We start from the raw sequence: 16032 nt of genomic DNA on the forward strand, positions 1-16032 counted from the left end.
TAAGGTTCTTATCACCTGGCCAAACGAACATTACAGTGAATTTGAAGCTGACTGGCTGAAGAAGAGATGCTTTTCGCAGCAGGCCAGAGAGAAACTCCAAAGAGAATTGTTTGTCCCAGGTAACCTTGTCATGGTCTCCAAGGTCATTTAAAACTTAGATGGGAAGAAATTTGCTCAGAAGCAAATTCAAACTCTCGTGTTTCGTTAAAATATTATGGTAATTTATGGGCAATGTTTATGGCAATGTTTAATGATTTACCAACACAGGTTATTTGGATAGTGATGAAAAGAAATAGAGATCCATTTACACATTCTAAAGGGACAGGAAAGAAAGAAATACAGCAAACCCGTATCCTTGTCATGTGCCGTGAAACCTGGCAGACAGGCCCTCCGAAAGTGCTCGCTGCAAGGCTGTGGGGCAAACCAGAGTTGCCCTTCTTAATAACTTGACCTAAGGCCAGGGTAGCACCAAATAAACAAAGCAGGAGTTCCTAACCCGGTATCCACAGATAAATCATGCGATCCATGAACCCCGTGAAGTGATATGTAGCATTGTGTGTATATGAGCGTGTGCGCGCGTGTGTGTGTATGAGTGTGCACAGCAAATTTGCTTGGGGAGAGTGTATTTGGGTCTCAAGGGAATCTGTACCACATGAATGTTCAGAAAATCTGTGATAAATGGATTCTATGGGGGGAAAAAGATGTCATTCCTGAGCAGAGAGACAAAATAAAATAAATACTTAACATAGGTAGAAAGCTCCTTTTAAAATATGACTTTTAGGAGAAACACAATGATGACAGCTCACGCAGAGGCACTGGAGAGAAGTGGGAAGTGTTAATAATTCACTCTGTGTATTTTGAAGATTTGTATCAAAGATTATGTGGGTCAAAGGCAAATTCTAATAACATAATGATTCTTAGGTATTTACTAGAATCTTGACTTCTACAAACACACTAACGAGGCAAATTTCCCTGAACTTCTTTTTCCACTGTTAACCAGCGATATTGGACCTCTGCCTCTGTGAACAACTGACCAGGCTACTTGAATTTTGTAACACCTCTCTAAGAATTCTGGGTCATACCCCAAGAGAGAAACATTACCTTGCTCCTTTCAATTCTGAAACCCTCAGACGTGTGCGGTTACTCTCCGTGGTTTTAAATGCTAGACTTATAACAGTTTACTGGGTATGGAAATGTTATTAATTAATCAGCTTGAACCACACAGCCTCACCTTGTCCTATGGTTATCAATAGAGTATGACTGTTCCTTTTGGTTCCAGCATAGGCCAGTCTTGTCAAGAATTAGGCCCCTCTATTCCCCTAGTCTCACCATTCTGACAACTGACAAGATTTTGTTCTAGTGCTTTCTTTCTAAACCACCAGGAATCCATTTTCCTCTTTATCGAGCCCAGCCAGCCGGTGGGATCCACACGGGTATCCGGGGAAATATGTTTTCCCTGCCTTCCCCAGTGAGTACACTGCTAGATACTTCAAGGACTCTCCAGTTACATAACTGAGTGGCAACTGGGTCATGTAGCAGAATCACGACTATTATTATTTTTTGTTTATTTTAAATTTCTTCTGGTACTCAAAATATTTTTCTTTAACCCTGCCCTCATTTTGTAATCCTGTTGGATTTTACTTTCATTTCCTTCAGGCTCTTCTTTTAATTTTTCCAGGGAATAAAAGCCAACTTTTCATTATTACTGCTTAAGCTGTTAAGCATTGTAAAAGGGTATGCCCCCCCCACCCCCATTAATATTTCTTGACGAGCGCAATTTATGGCTTACATTTCTCAATACTATCAGGCAGTAGTAGCAAAATGGAAATGATACTACGACTCAGTTAAGTAGTGGAAAAAACTGGTCACACTGCAATCATGAATAATATAAGGAGAGCTGGCTGCTATTAAAGACACTGGAAAATATTTTAATGGTTTAAAACAAGATCAGATTTTTCAAATATATTCTCAGGCTGTACAGTTGATGGGTTAAAGAAGAAATTAATGGGCCTTTTAGAATATTGCTTCTCTGGCTTTTTGCCTGTAGAATTTGACAGGTTATTTTACTGCCATTGCGTATTTTCAAACATTTGTACTCCAGAACATGTAAACAAACTCGGTCGCATTTGTGAAAGGACTTTGTTTTGTTTTCAGTCCTCAGTGGCAATTTTTCCTCTGCTGCTCTTTCCTTAGAGTGAGGAAAGCCTTTTAAAATCTGGCGTCAAGATGCAGACCACTTTCCCTTGATCTTTCCTTGGCGCTGGATGCTGAACTTGAAAATGAAAAGACAGATGATATCAGCCAGAAAAGGCTCTTGTCATGGGACACACACAGCTGGAAGGAAGACATGGATAAGAATCATTGCTTCACAATTTTCTCTTTAGTGGCACGTAGATTGGGCGCCTATTTTGTGCTGGGAACTCTTTAAGGAAATACCAAGTTTAAAAAAAAACCTGGATTCTGTTCTCCAGGATTTATCAAGTCTAGGACGGTACACAGCCATGAGAACAAATAAATATAATGCGTTAAGTCCCTTCTGGCCCACACAGAAGGTGAATTATAACATAGAGGAAGGAACCTGAAGAGATAAGGAAATGGTCCCCCAAAGGGAGGGCATGCGTGAGCTGGGTTTGGAAGAATCCGTTTGTCAGGCAAAGATAGAACATAAGGAAATTCTCGACAGAGAGAAAGGCCCATGGAAAATCACAGAAGTGTAAAATAGCAGGGTAGGTTTAGGAAACTGCAATTAGTTTAATGTTGCCACCGGAGTTAAAATTATTAGTCCACAAAGAAGCAGGAAGGGGCCCAACCAGGAAGCGGCGTAAGTGTCCAACTAGAGTCTCAGTCCTAAACCCTGGAGCAAGGAAGATTTCTCGGCACAGAGCTCAGGGATATTCCCTTCCATTGGTTCTCAGGCTTATTTTATAAAGCCATAGAAATGAGTTTAAGATCTTTATAAATTTAATAAGAAGATTGCTTTGTTTTTTAGAATGCATTTTACATTTTCAGAGATGTGTCTTTCTGATTTTGACCAAATGCATATAATTTCTCAAATGCTTACAAGCTTGTGAACGTCTCCTTAGCTTCATTTTTCTCTTGTTGCTTTCTCCCCTCCTCCAAGGTACCCCTTTGGTTCTTGGTTTGTATTTATTTTACAAAGGACCATAAAGTGGTTGGATCTGTGTTGTAGACAGGTCTTGGTCTGGTCATCTGTGTTGAATGGACTGGTGTGGGGAGTGCCTGTGAGCCAGGTGACCATAGCACGGGCTAGAAATGATCTTGTAAAAAACATTGAGAGCTTAAACTAGGGAAGTAGCAGAGAGAATGGGAGTAGAATTTGTATTCAAGAGAAACATATATTGACCTATAGGATAGGAAGTTGTTGGCCCTGTTCTTTAATCTCTACCAATTTAAAAACTGACTGATGAAAACTAACATGTGTACATATCCAAACATATGAATGAAAATTGAAAACTTTAATAACACATTGGAAATATGAAGATTTTTTTATGTAATTATATTTTAGCTTCCATGTGAAACTGACATAATTACACACTCGTTTTTGTGACTAACCTCAATATGCATCATTTCCATAATATAATTGATAGGACTGAAATGGGAAAAAATTATTATAAAATATGATCTTATATATATCAATCTAAATTTTTTTTTATTAAATTGCTGTTTATTTTTTTAATTGGCACGTAATAGACACAATAAATAAGCCTAACTCCCATGTGATAGTTCACTCTTATCTCTAAGCCTTGCCCCACCCTTCACTCATCCTTGAACCCCCCGAGTTAGGAGTCTGCAGTGCAGGGAAGCGATGGGCTGAGGATATTTGTTTCACATGTTGCTCGGTAATCACAAAAAGGTCTGGGAGTTTGTCTTTTTTCAGGCTGCCTTAGAATGACCCCACTGCTTCAGGGCTGCCAGGTCAGAACGGCTTCAAAACAGCTCTGTTAAAACAGCTGCATCAGAGCAATCAAGCCGCCGTGTCCCACACCCGGGTGTATCCCTCCCCAGAGAAGGACCAAGAAAGACTGCTTTCCTGAGGTCCCCCGCTCGCCCGGTGCTGCATACGTAGCAGAAGAGCTAAACGTCTTCATATGCTGAAGAAACCGGTCTCAGTTCTGTTTTGCCTATTATAGGTGAAATGGACCTACTGACTTTCAGAGAAATGTCTTTGGGGTTTTGATCAAATGAATATGGGTATTTTATTTTATTGTTATTTTTTTTAATCCTTACCCAAGGATATTTTTTCCACTGATTTTTTTAGAAAGAGTGGGAGGGAGGGGGAGAGACAAAGAGAGAGAAACATTGATTGCTTGCCTCCTGCATGTGCCCCGACAGGGTCAGGGGATCAATAGATCCTGCAACCTAGGTAGTGCCCTTGACCGGAATCAAACCCTAGGCCTTTCTAAGCCCAAAATGGGGGATGGGCAAAGTGAGTGAAGGGGGTCAATTGTATGGTGATGGATGGATGGATGGATGCTGTGATCACTTTGTAGTATACACAAAGATCAAATTATTATGCCATACACCTAAAACTAATATAATGTTATGTACCTCAATTAAAAAATAATAGAGTATAAAAAATGTTTAAATAAATGATATCTTGGTATGTGTTTTTAATTATATTTTTAAAAAGCTGGTGTGTTTAAAGCCTTTAAAGAGTTTGAGAATATTTTTGAGAACCTAAAGCAAATCTATTTCAAGGAAGAATTATTACGGTCATTTCCTTTTCATGTTTTCTTCAATATACTTGCCACACAAAAATTAAGGAAAATATACTAACTTTTTTACTCTTGGAAAAATAATTTTCCGTAGTTACACTAAAGTAAATTTCCTTCTTATTTTTTTATTTTTTCAAACAGAGTAAAAGTAGAATGGGCTTTCTTCAATGAGTGAAAAGCTTCCATTTCTCAGAAACTAGGCCTACTTTTTCTTACAGACCAGAAGGGAGTTTTATAACACTGGCAGTTGGACTCCAAACTTAGCATTTATAAATTTAGAAAATTTAAAAGTGTGGCAATTTCAAGAAGTAAAGTTGGACCACTTTATATGCTGGCTTCAAACCTGCACATACATTATATATTTAGCCTGCCATTTTTGCTAGTGCCTGCACATCAGGAGAATGGCAGAACATAGAACTGCACAACTTTAGTTTTGCGGTAATAAATAATCATCATACTTAAATTTCTTCTTTTAAGTTTCAGTCCCAAGCTTTTAAATGTGCCCATGGCAACAACAACAACAAAAATTAAACAAATTAGATTATTTTTAACTTCCACTTCATTTAATGAATGCTCAAACTTTACTGTGTTCTTTTTCTCAAAATTCCCTATTTTTCTCAGTCTGTAACAAGAGAACAAGGTCGCACTGACATTGAGTGCTCTGGACCGTAGGTGTTGCTAGGTCTGTGATCTTGAGCAAGTCACTCAACCTTTCTACGCCTCCCGCTCTTTATCAGCATGATAGAAACAGTATCTGCTTACCCTCTAGAGTGGTGCAATGCTGAGTGAAGGGCAATGTCACACCTGAGGTATTAACTCAACCTTCACATTTCCCTTGAAGGCAAATGTAAATAACGATAGAGACCAGCGAGCCCTGAGATGCTTCTTGTCCCTCCTGAGCAGTACATTTGTTTGCACACACACAGAAGAAAAAAAAAATGTTGAATCCTGTTCTGTTTTCCCTCCCCTCCATCCCCGTCAAAATTCCATGCCTATTGGCTGTCTGCCCGCAGAAGACTGATACCCAAAGGCTTATGGGGGAGAGATTGTATAGGTTGTCTCGCTTGCCAACAATTTAGTTGGGGCCTTTTATCATCTCATGTTACTGAAACAACATGGCATCTGTGGTCACACCCAGCTTGCACAACTCTGTAGGGTAATTTTCCTGACCCCCCCCCCCCATCTTCTCTCTTCCCCCTTGGTCTTTGTCTCACTGTGGCACCATGAAGTCCGAAGTCTTCCCTGGGGTTTTCCAATCATCCCACAATCCAGTGCCCCGCCCCAGAAGCATGTGAATTCCTACTTTCATCCAAGCTCTCTTTGTTTCCCAGATCACTTATTTCATTCTTTCTGTCTGGCCAGACTTCACCTCTCTATCCTGCAAGGCCTAATGCACAACCCAGTGAAGCCCTTTACCAGTGATTCTACCTTTTATTTATATGTATCCCTGAGCCAAACCATAAACTACAGGTAAGAAAGTAAGCCTGAGAAATAGGCATAATTTCACTGATAACACTAAAATGCAAGGCTGTAATATAACAATGTAAACATACTTTTTTTTTAAAAAAAAAAAGAGTGTTAAAATTTGTTAAGAGAGAAAATGAAAGAGTGTCAAGAACTCTCTTCCCCTGTGAAACAGGGTTAGGAAAGGAGAACAGGCTTGGAGTCAGCAGCCTGGCTTTGACTCTCTGCTCTGTGACCTTGACTTAGTTTCATAAATGAGCTGAGCCTCACTTTTCTATATGTAAAAGAGGCAGTCCTCTCAGCTTTGGGATGTGAAGAATAAATGATAAAATGTGAGTACTGTGCTCCAACAGTGCCTGGACACTGTGTGTGTCAACACCTGTTAGGTCCTTCCCCTCTCCCTTTATCTTCCAATTCAGGAAGCCATGAGCTTGGAGCAGAGGCGTGGTAGAGAGCATTTGGGAAAGAACAGGAAAAGAGAGACAACAGTGGTATGATAAGATCTTATACCTGAGTTTCTCTTATGCGAAGAATAATCATGTTATATTTCTGATTAAAAACATGAGAGTGCCTCAGAGGTGAGCTATTGCCCTGGAAATGATTTTGGTCATTCAGACATTAGTTCAAAGTCTGGGCCAAAATTTTACCTTCCAGGCAGGTAGTTTGATTTTAATAAAATTAAAGATGGTAGAGAAAAGTCTGGTCATCTATGAGCTTAATTTCAATCCATGACTTAGAAATATTTGCTGAAGCTGGGATGGTCAGCAAACTTGGGAGAAAGTGGCTATTAACTAGTTAAGGATTGCTACAGATGGAAATTCCAGCAATCAGCAGATATATTCTATTTCATGTGCAAGCTAAATACTTGGATGAAACAAATTGCAGACCCAAACTAGGCACAATCTCATGACCATATACAAGTAGGTAATCTCAACAGGAAAGATAAAGGAAAGGTACCTAAAAAGAACACTATGCTCATACCAGGAGGAAACAGAGCCTCCAAACTGGAACTTCAATAGGGCATAATGGAAGTTCCTAGCTCAGAAAAAAGTGATCAAGCAAAATATATAATGGACAGCCAAAAGGGGGACTTATCAAATAATTTACTTGGAGCAATAAGAAAAAAATGAAAGAAAAAAAAAAAAAAAACAGAGGAAAGATGAACCTCCAATGGGCTTCAATGGTTTTAGATAACCCTGCTCCACACAATCTCTTCCATCTCAGTTGATGGCAACCCCATCTCTCTGGCAGCAGAATCACCCGTGACTCCTCTTTATCTCTGACACTGTACATTCAATGTATCAAGAAAACCTGTCTGCTCTACCATCAAAGTGATCCAGAAGCCAATCCCGTCTCCCTGCCTTCACTACAACCCTCTGAACTACCAACATCATTTTCTCTCCTTTTCCTCAAACTCGTCTCCTGCTCCACCGCCAGTCTTCACAATTTTTAAAGAATGTTATGTGTCTAGAATATTATCAACTCATATACCTTGAAGAAACCCCCTTTTCCATCCTCAGGGCAAGGACTGAGTACAGAGACAACTTTCTTGTTCTGATTACCATCAGTGTTATCAGACAGTTCATTTTGTGCTAGAATTAATGTAGCATTTTATCAATATTTAATTTATTCAGAAGTATAAAAAAAACCCCACATTGCTATATGCCAGGCACTGAGCTCAGCACTTAACATTGATTTCTCTACTTAATCCCAGCAACACCTCCACAAAGGCACCGTTATTATTACAATCATTTTACACATGAGGAAATGAGGCTGATAGAAATGAAGTAATTAGTCCAAAGTCAAAGGGGCAAGAACCAGCAGAGCCCAGATTTAAATAAAGAGCATTTGTTCTATTAAATAGAACATCCTCCCCTCCTCTGTGTGGCCACAGCAGTCTGTGTGGGCTCCTCTCTCTGTGTCACTGCAGTTACTGCAATGAATGGTCATTGTCTGTGCACTGGCCATCTTCCCCACTGGACAGTTGGAACCTAGGGAAACAACTAAGATCAGTAACCATTTCTTGAGCATCTACCTTACTATGAATTTATTCAGCAAATATTTATGAGCGTCTGCTATGCACCAGGCATTGTCCTAGGTTCTGGGGATGCCGTGGTGAACAAAGCAGAGAGAGGCCTTGTCCCTAAAAAGTTTAAATCTTGGTAGAGAAAGTAATCAATACATTTACAAATATATCTGTACTACATCAAATGGCAATAAGGACACGAATGCAGGCAGACTGGTGAATGCAGTGGTGTGGGTGTATGGGAGTTCTCTTCTGAGTCCTTCTATGTTTTTACTGAAATAAGAAGCCAAGTTGTCAGCTGAGCTTGAGTAGGAGGAGGAAGTGTGGGAGATTTGATGACAGACAATGTGAGAAATGGTCAGCGAGGGGACTATAAGAGTTAACTAGAGGTTAGTGAGTGTGCAATAAGATCGGTCATCATAGTGTGTTTTCCTCCTGCCATGTTCACATGCTCTGGTTCAAGTGCATATTTTATCAAGTACACTATGGTGAGCTCTTCACAGATATCATTTCATTTAACTTTAACAGCAACCATGCAAGTTGTTTTCATCCTGTAATTTCCGGATGAAGAAATTGAACTGAGAGAATATATCACTTTCTGAGGGTCATGCAGATGGGAAGTATCAGAATTCGTATGTGAATCCAGGTCTGTTACCTTCAAACCTTGAGTTAATAACTTTGACACAAGGTCCCTATCAAATTGTACCAACATCTCAATGAACTAGCTTTGGAAACAAAGACTTGGGTGCCTGAAAAGTTAATATGAGTCAGCAGAGTTGAGACTGCCAAAAAATGATTAATGAAATTTGGGTTACATGAATGAAAACATATTAGTGAGCCCACCATGCAGGCATGGGCCAGATCTCCCCTCTAGTATTGCATCTGATTCAAGACATCAGTCCTCTCGTGGAGCATCAGCAAATGAACACATGATCCAGAGGAGATCAGAGAGGGCAGTGCAGGGGGGCCTGGGAGCCATAAAACATGAAACATATAGGTAAGAAAGGAGCTATTTAGTCTTGGAAAGAAAACTTAACACATCAACTGTCTTTGTACAAAGCTCCAAGATTAACATATTCTATGTGATTCTGGAGCACAGAATTAGTGCTTAAAAGAAAGGTAAAAGAAGTAGTTTCTGCTTCAGTATAAGGAAGAAGCTTGTGACAATGGGAGCTGTCCAACTGGAGACAAGTGAAGGGTTAAGATATAAATATAATCCTCTTAAACAGTATGGGCTACTCCATAGGGGGATGTGTGCTGTGTAATTGAGAGTGGTCAAGAGCAGTAAGACTGGGCTTTCTCTGTCTGGCAGCTTGGTTGGCCAGGACACATGGAAGGCCAGAAAGATCCAGGAGTGAGGCAATGCCCAGACGAACAGCCCTCAGTCAGGGAAGGATGGGCGTGGGTGGCCTGTGCATCTCCCCTTTCTTGCTCTGACGTGGGACACCTCTGAGTGTATCCTATGTGTTGCCATGAGGTCCAGCAGTGCTGAGCCAAAAGCAGTAACCGTTCATTAAAACACCTTCCAGGGGCTTCCTCTGTTGTCTTACTACCCCGCCTCCTCGTAGTGCCCCCAGGACACCTCCTTAATAAATTGCTTGCATTGAAATCCTCATCTTGGGTCAGAAGACCTCAATCTAAGTGAGGACACATGGCCAGGATCTTGAAACACGAAGAGTTCACTGGGCAAGAAGTAAAGTCACATCCAAGGGGGCTGGATCCCCTCAGTGTACAGAAAAGTTCAATTTCCACTCAGGTGTCTTTCCTCTACTAGAAGACAGATTTTTGTTTTGACTGGACCCCTACAAGGTATTATAGGAAAAGACAGTAAGAGACTGGCTGATCCCCAGCACATTAGAGGAGCTATTTCAGAGCCAACAGCACAGTTCAGTGCAGGTGGACGGAAGGTCCTAAACTCTTGAAATAACACATTGCAGCTCAGCAGGCCGCACTCATGAATCTGTAACTAAAGAGCTTCTTTGTGTCTTTTCTTTTTCTGAAATCCAACTTAGAATCCAGGAATGTGATTCCTAACCCCAAGAAGGAAACCTTGTACAAATGGTTTCTTGAAAGCCAGCATGTAGCCTGTTCGTAAACTTTATGATGTGTGAAGCACATGTTCAAGGAAGTATTTATTAGCAGGCCCGTAAGTTAAATTAGACGGAGTGGTTCGTGCCTTAAATACTCCGTCATTTTCCATACTGTTTATGTACCCAGACCCAAGTGGGAAATTTAAATTTGCTTTCAGTGTATTTGCCTGACAAATGATTTACTCTCGTCAAACGTATTTTCTTTGGGGTGCCCAGTTGGTCATGTTTGGCAGTTGAGGGAGACTGAAAAAATGCGTCTAAATTCCATTTTCAATGTTAAGGTTTCTGTGCAGATATCATAGAATGATTTCACTGGTGGGTTTCATGAAATGTAGTTTATCTGTCATGAAAACTAGAGTGGCTTATATTCGAAATACTGTGATAGGTTTGGAAACTGGTGCGCCACAGTGCTGTCTCTGAAAGTCACACGTAGCATTACCGAGTGTATGAGTGGCTCATACTAGGACACAGGTTCTGCACTGCCCTGTGGCCCTTGGTGGCTGATTTCTGCACAGCTCCTGCCAGGGCACACCAAAATGAGAGCTATAGCTGGAAAACTGTAAACTCCGCAGAACTTAAAAGTCTTTGTAACCAAACTCTGAAAGTAAAATGCTGTCCATCTGAATTATTTATAGTACATACCATGCTGTCTATGATGTTGATAGCCTTGCTTTATACCGAGTATCTTTGTGTGAATGTGGCTAATTTTATACATGTAAAGTATAACATGGATTGAAAGAATCCAACTTATTCTGTAGTTTTGAAAGAGAGGGTATTGTGTGTGCACTTGTGGGTTGGAGAGAGAGAGTGTGTGTGTGTGTGTGTGTGTGTGCTATTCTACCACAGGAAAGTGGCTCATGCAGAAACAAATCCACTGAAACAAGCTATAAATGTATACAGATGTGTTTAGTGTGTGCCCTAAGCAGATGCTTCTGGAACCCACAAAGTAGTCAAAATACAAACCCAAAGTTTTGAAAACACATCTAGTGAAAATGTTTCTTCCATCTCTCTTTATTATATTTCCTGGCCACACTCACCAAAGCTCTCTGGAAAGTAATAATGGCCTTAAGTGAAACAAAACTGGCATAGATCATTGAATTACAGTGGCATAAGTGAGAGAAGCCAGCTGATTTTTAAGCCTTGGTTCATTTCACAACAGGTGAAAAGCAATGCTGTTGTAGTGTTGTGCAATGGAACCTACTCACAGTGTTTTTTCTGCATTTCAAATCCTGACAAGGGCCAAGGTTTATCTTTAGACACCCAAGCTTGAACAAGTTCAGACAAAGAGTTCCCAATTGTAATGTGCTCTGCTTCTTTCTTTGCCTGGTAGATTTCTTTCAAAAGGAACAGAACAAGCTATGAACATTCAGACATAGAACATAAAAACGCATGGGATGACCATATTTCAAGGCATCAAATGTTTATTTTACGTGTAGGTACTAAGATTACAGACTTTGGAATCAGTCACCTGGATTTGACCAACTAGCTCTGCAAATCATTAGCCACAGGACTCGGATCACTATTCCCTTCTCTGCAACATGAAAAAACTGAAAACACCTATCGCGTATATTTATTGTGGACATTAAAGGAAATAATATATAGGAAGCACCTAGCGCTGTTCCTGACACCTAGAGAGTACTCAGCAAATATTAGCCATTTTTACTATTATTATTATTATTATTATTATTAGTCTACTATGTGGGAGGCACTGTACTAGGCTCCTTGTACAATCTCACTGTATTGTCAAAAAAAGACCTGCAAGGTAAATATAACTATGGCTATTTTATAAATTATGAGACAGAGGTTCAGAAAAGAGACCAAGAAACTAGCTGGTAAGAAGCAGGAAAATTATTTAAACCCAGGCCTCTTTGCCTCCATGCTCTTTCCTTTTTCATATTCTGTCTCATATACTACCGGTCACAGGTGACTAGGTAAGTTTAAGTTTAAACTTGTCAATATTAAATAAAAAATTTAGTTCCTTAGTTCCACTTGCCACATATCAAGTCTTAATAGCCATATGTTGTTGCTAGAAGCTACGGTACTGGACAGTACAAACATAGGATATTTCCATCGTCTCAAAAGTTCTATTTGACAATACTGCATCTAGACCATACTCACTCTCCAGGCTGGTTTGTTCTCAACAGGACATAAGATTTTCTTCCAAATATTACAATGAAGGTTCATCAATAAATTATTTAACTCTTTGTAAGAAAGATAACACATTTGTTGTATGGCCACGTAGACAACACTAATCTATTTAACAGTCTACACAGCAATGAAAAATCTGTCCTCAGCCCGATCATCACAGTGTCCAAGAACTAAGGGGATCCCCAGTTGTGGTTTAGACAATCTTATTGGTCAATAACCAGAACTAATGACAACAGGAAATCCTAAAGTAAATGTGAAGATGCCAGCTGAGTCTCTAACATCACATCCACCTCTAATACTCTGTGGGCCAATGCTTTTCATTTGGGGCCAATAAGCTTAAAGCTATTTTACACATTTTTTTAAGTTTCTAGATATAGTATACTTAGGGTAAGCTTTGGAAAGAGGAGACGGTGATGTGTTATTTATGTCCTTAACAGTGATGGTTTACCCAGGAAATTTCTCTATTAACTGGAAGCCAAATGGCTTTTCTAGTTAGGCAGCCAATAAGCATTATTTATGACATTTATCACATTCTTTCTACAGACTTTCTTGATTGGTATCAGATATTACAATCTGGAAACTTTAAATGAAAAGAGCAAGTGGGATGATGGCAAAGCAAATGACCTCATCATTGAATATTCAAAACAAAGCCAAGTAGGGTACCTCTTTGACAAGAGGCTCTTTCATATAAAACCAGACCTGTTTGATTTTTAAAGAAATAGTTGAGAAACAGACCTGGCAAACTTCATGCATGTAAAAACATAGCTGGCATCCCTAGAAGGAACATGAGATAAGAGGTCAGAAGATCCGATGCCTCCCTGGTTTCCTGAACATATTTCAACTATAGCATCTATCATACTGTGTTTTAATTGTCAGTTTCCATGTCCAGTTCTCCCACAGACTACGAGCACCTTACTGCCTATCACAGTGCCTTGCGACATGGTAAAATATGAGGCTTATCAAAAAGATAAAGCAACAAATAATTGTTGAGTAGCTAATATAGTGAAGGAAAACCAAGAATTTGTATGTTAAACCACCCCCCAAAAAAGTATGATCATCCCCAAACCTTCTCACCTCATTGTCTGTCATTGCTTCGGCCAACTGGCTTTGGCATAATACAAAATGGCCCATGTGCTGAGCTGCTCCGCTTTGCAAAAGCGATTTGGTTGGTATTGACTTCTAAGGTTTTCTCAAATGTAACAAGCACTTGATAAGTAATGCTTTAAAAAACTACAACAAAAGGAATAGGTAAGGCTAGTGTTCTTTCAGTTCTGGTTGGTCCCAAAGAGAGAGAGGAGTTAAAGGAAAAATTAGGAACCTGTGACTGGATATAAACTTGACTTCCAGAGAAGATACAATAAGTCACTTTGGCCTGTGGAATGTATTCAATAATAAAGAATATTAATATCATCCAAAAGAATTAATTCAGCAACCTGGAAGAACTAATTTACAGTTTGTAATTTAGGCCTCAGAAGTTCTGCCTCATTATGCAAGCTGTTAAGCTTAATAACCCAGAAACTTTGGCTACATTTGCAGGTATAGTCTGGTTGTGTCTTCCCACATGCACATACCTACTTACCTCTGCAAATGTCCTTATATCACTAGCTGGTAGAAGAGCAGGAAGTGGCTTCCTGCACCTGCCTGCATCTTTTTACTACTAAGGCCACTATCTGACTCTTAAGAAATCCCTGTTCTGCAGATATAGCCATGTTGACATCAGAGGGAATGATTTCCAGTCTATAGCTACTACAAGGGGACATTAAGGTTGTTTTCTGTAACATGACGTATAGCCCCCAGTTAGAAAAGTGAGGCATTGCTTAAATGATATTGAAATCATAAATTCTCATTCTGTCACTTGTTAGGAAGGTTTGCCTCCTCAAGGCAAATTCATTCCTGTAAAATAAAGAAATCAAATAGATTAGCTAGAGTTAAGTCGTTCCTGAATGCAAGTGTAATATCTGAGTTATTTCCCCTGGCAAAATTACATTTCCTCTGTGGTCCACTTCCTTTGGGAGATTGTGGTTTGCAACCAAATCATTTCTTATATTTGTTTTCCTTTCTTATTTTTCAAGAAAACATTTTTATGAGCATTTAAGATAAGGAATCAGAGAGCTAAGGCAGGCAGGTGACTTTATTTCCTGTGGCTTTGTCACCAAGGTGTCTATGCATTCCAGGATCACACATTTCTTCTACTCTCCCAATAGCCAGCTTTTGCTGACTCCAAAGCACAATTCAACCCCCAGAGAAAGCTTCTTATCAGATGAAATAAGAAAGAAGGAACTGTACCTACCATGGGAAACACTCCCCCCATTCCCAAGATTAGGCACATGATGTTCTAGTCCACCATTCCAATCTTATCTATTTGGAGTTGAGCAATATGACCTGGCTGTTAAAACACACAGTGTTCAGGGTTGTTTCTAAGCAGTGTCCAGACAGAGAAGCCCTAAGGACATACAGATTGAACCATCCATAAGCTAAACTACACTCTCTCAACAAATGTGGTATAATGAATACCTGCCATGGATCAGGCATAGTAGTAAGCAGGGGGACATGTAAGTAGACTAGCATGGTTCCAGGGAGGAAAATCTGTTAACTTGGGCATTTGTAATATGACTGAAACTTTAAAAATTCCATGATAAATCAAAGGTCAACTTTATAGAACTAGTCCCTTCTCTGAGGTGTTCACTGTTATGTAAAAACAAAGTAATCCCATCTGGTTTCTTCATTATCTTAATTCACAGAATGTCAGTTCTGGGACTCAGAACTCCAGCTACCTACTCTGGATTTTGAAGATGTTTTAAAAAGTGATGAACATGCGTACAAGTGGCTCTCCAACCTCAAGAAAGTGGGCATAGTACGACTCACAGGAGCATCCAACAAACAAGGAGAAATTTTCAAACTTGGGAAAAGGATTGGTTTCCTTTATCTCACCTTTTATGGGTTTGTATTCTGCCATTATATATAAAGATTAATATATTTCTCAGAAGGGGGTACTCTTTTGGTTAGAGATAGAAAAATTACTGGAATATCTTGAACAGGAAGCCAGATGGAAAGATGAGTCTAAAAGTGAGATATCTCTGAGAATGACTGGAATTATTAAGACATCAGACGCCAAAGACATCAGGCTAGTTATAGGTGTGTATTGGTTTGCTAGAACTGCCATAAGAGAATGCCATAGATTGGGTGGCTTAGACAACAGAATTTTTATTTCGTCACAGTTCAGAAGGCCAAAAGTTCAAGATCAAGGTGCCAGCAGGGTTGATTTCTGTGAGACCTCTCTGCCTGGCTTGCAGATGGTCACTATCTTACTGTCTCCTCACATGGCCTTCCCTCTGTGCACCCACACTCCTAGTATCTGCTCCACTTCTTACCAGTCCAGTAGGTCCCACACTTGTGACTTAACCTCAGTCACCTCCTCATAGGCCTTATCTCCCAGCATAGTTACATTGGGGGTTGGTGAGGGCTTCATCATATACATTTTGGAGGAACACAATTCAGTCCATAAGAGGTGGAGTGAAAGACTGTGTTTCTTCAAGATTTTTATAAAATGCTTAGCTTTATAAAGGTT

At 39.8% G+C, this 16032-nt stretch overlaps 1 protein-coding gene across 1 annotated transcript in view; it reads left to right on the forward strand.

Moving 5' to 3' along the window:
* The window catches only part of BBOX1 (gamma-butyrobetaine hydroxylase 1), a 50101-nt gene that overhangs the window by 9684 nt on the left and 24385 nt on the right, over window positions 1-16032 (forward strand). Inside the window, exons 3-4 of the mRNA XM_016206151.2 lie at window positions 5-119; window positions 15206-15404. Of these exons, the coding sequence (XP_016061637.1) occupies window positions 5-119; window positions 15206-15404 (314 nt within the window). The remainder of the gene's footprint in view (window positions 1-4; window positions 120-15205; window positions 15405-16032) is intronic.

The sequence above is a fragment of the Miniopterus natalensis genome, chromosome 11 (assembly GCF_054644295.1).
Source record: "Miniopterus natalensis isolate mMinNat1 chromosome 11, mMinNat1.hap1, whole genome shotgun sequence".
NCBI classification, from domain to species: domain Eukaryota; kingdom Metazoa; phylum Chordata; class Mammalia; order Chiroptera; family Miniopteridae; genus Miniopterus; species Miniopterus natalensis.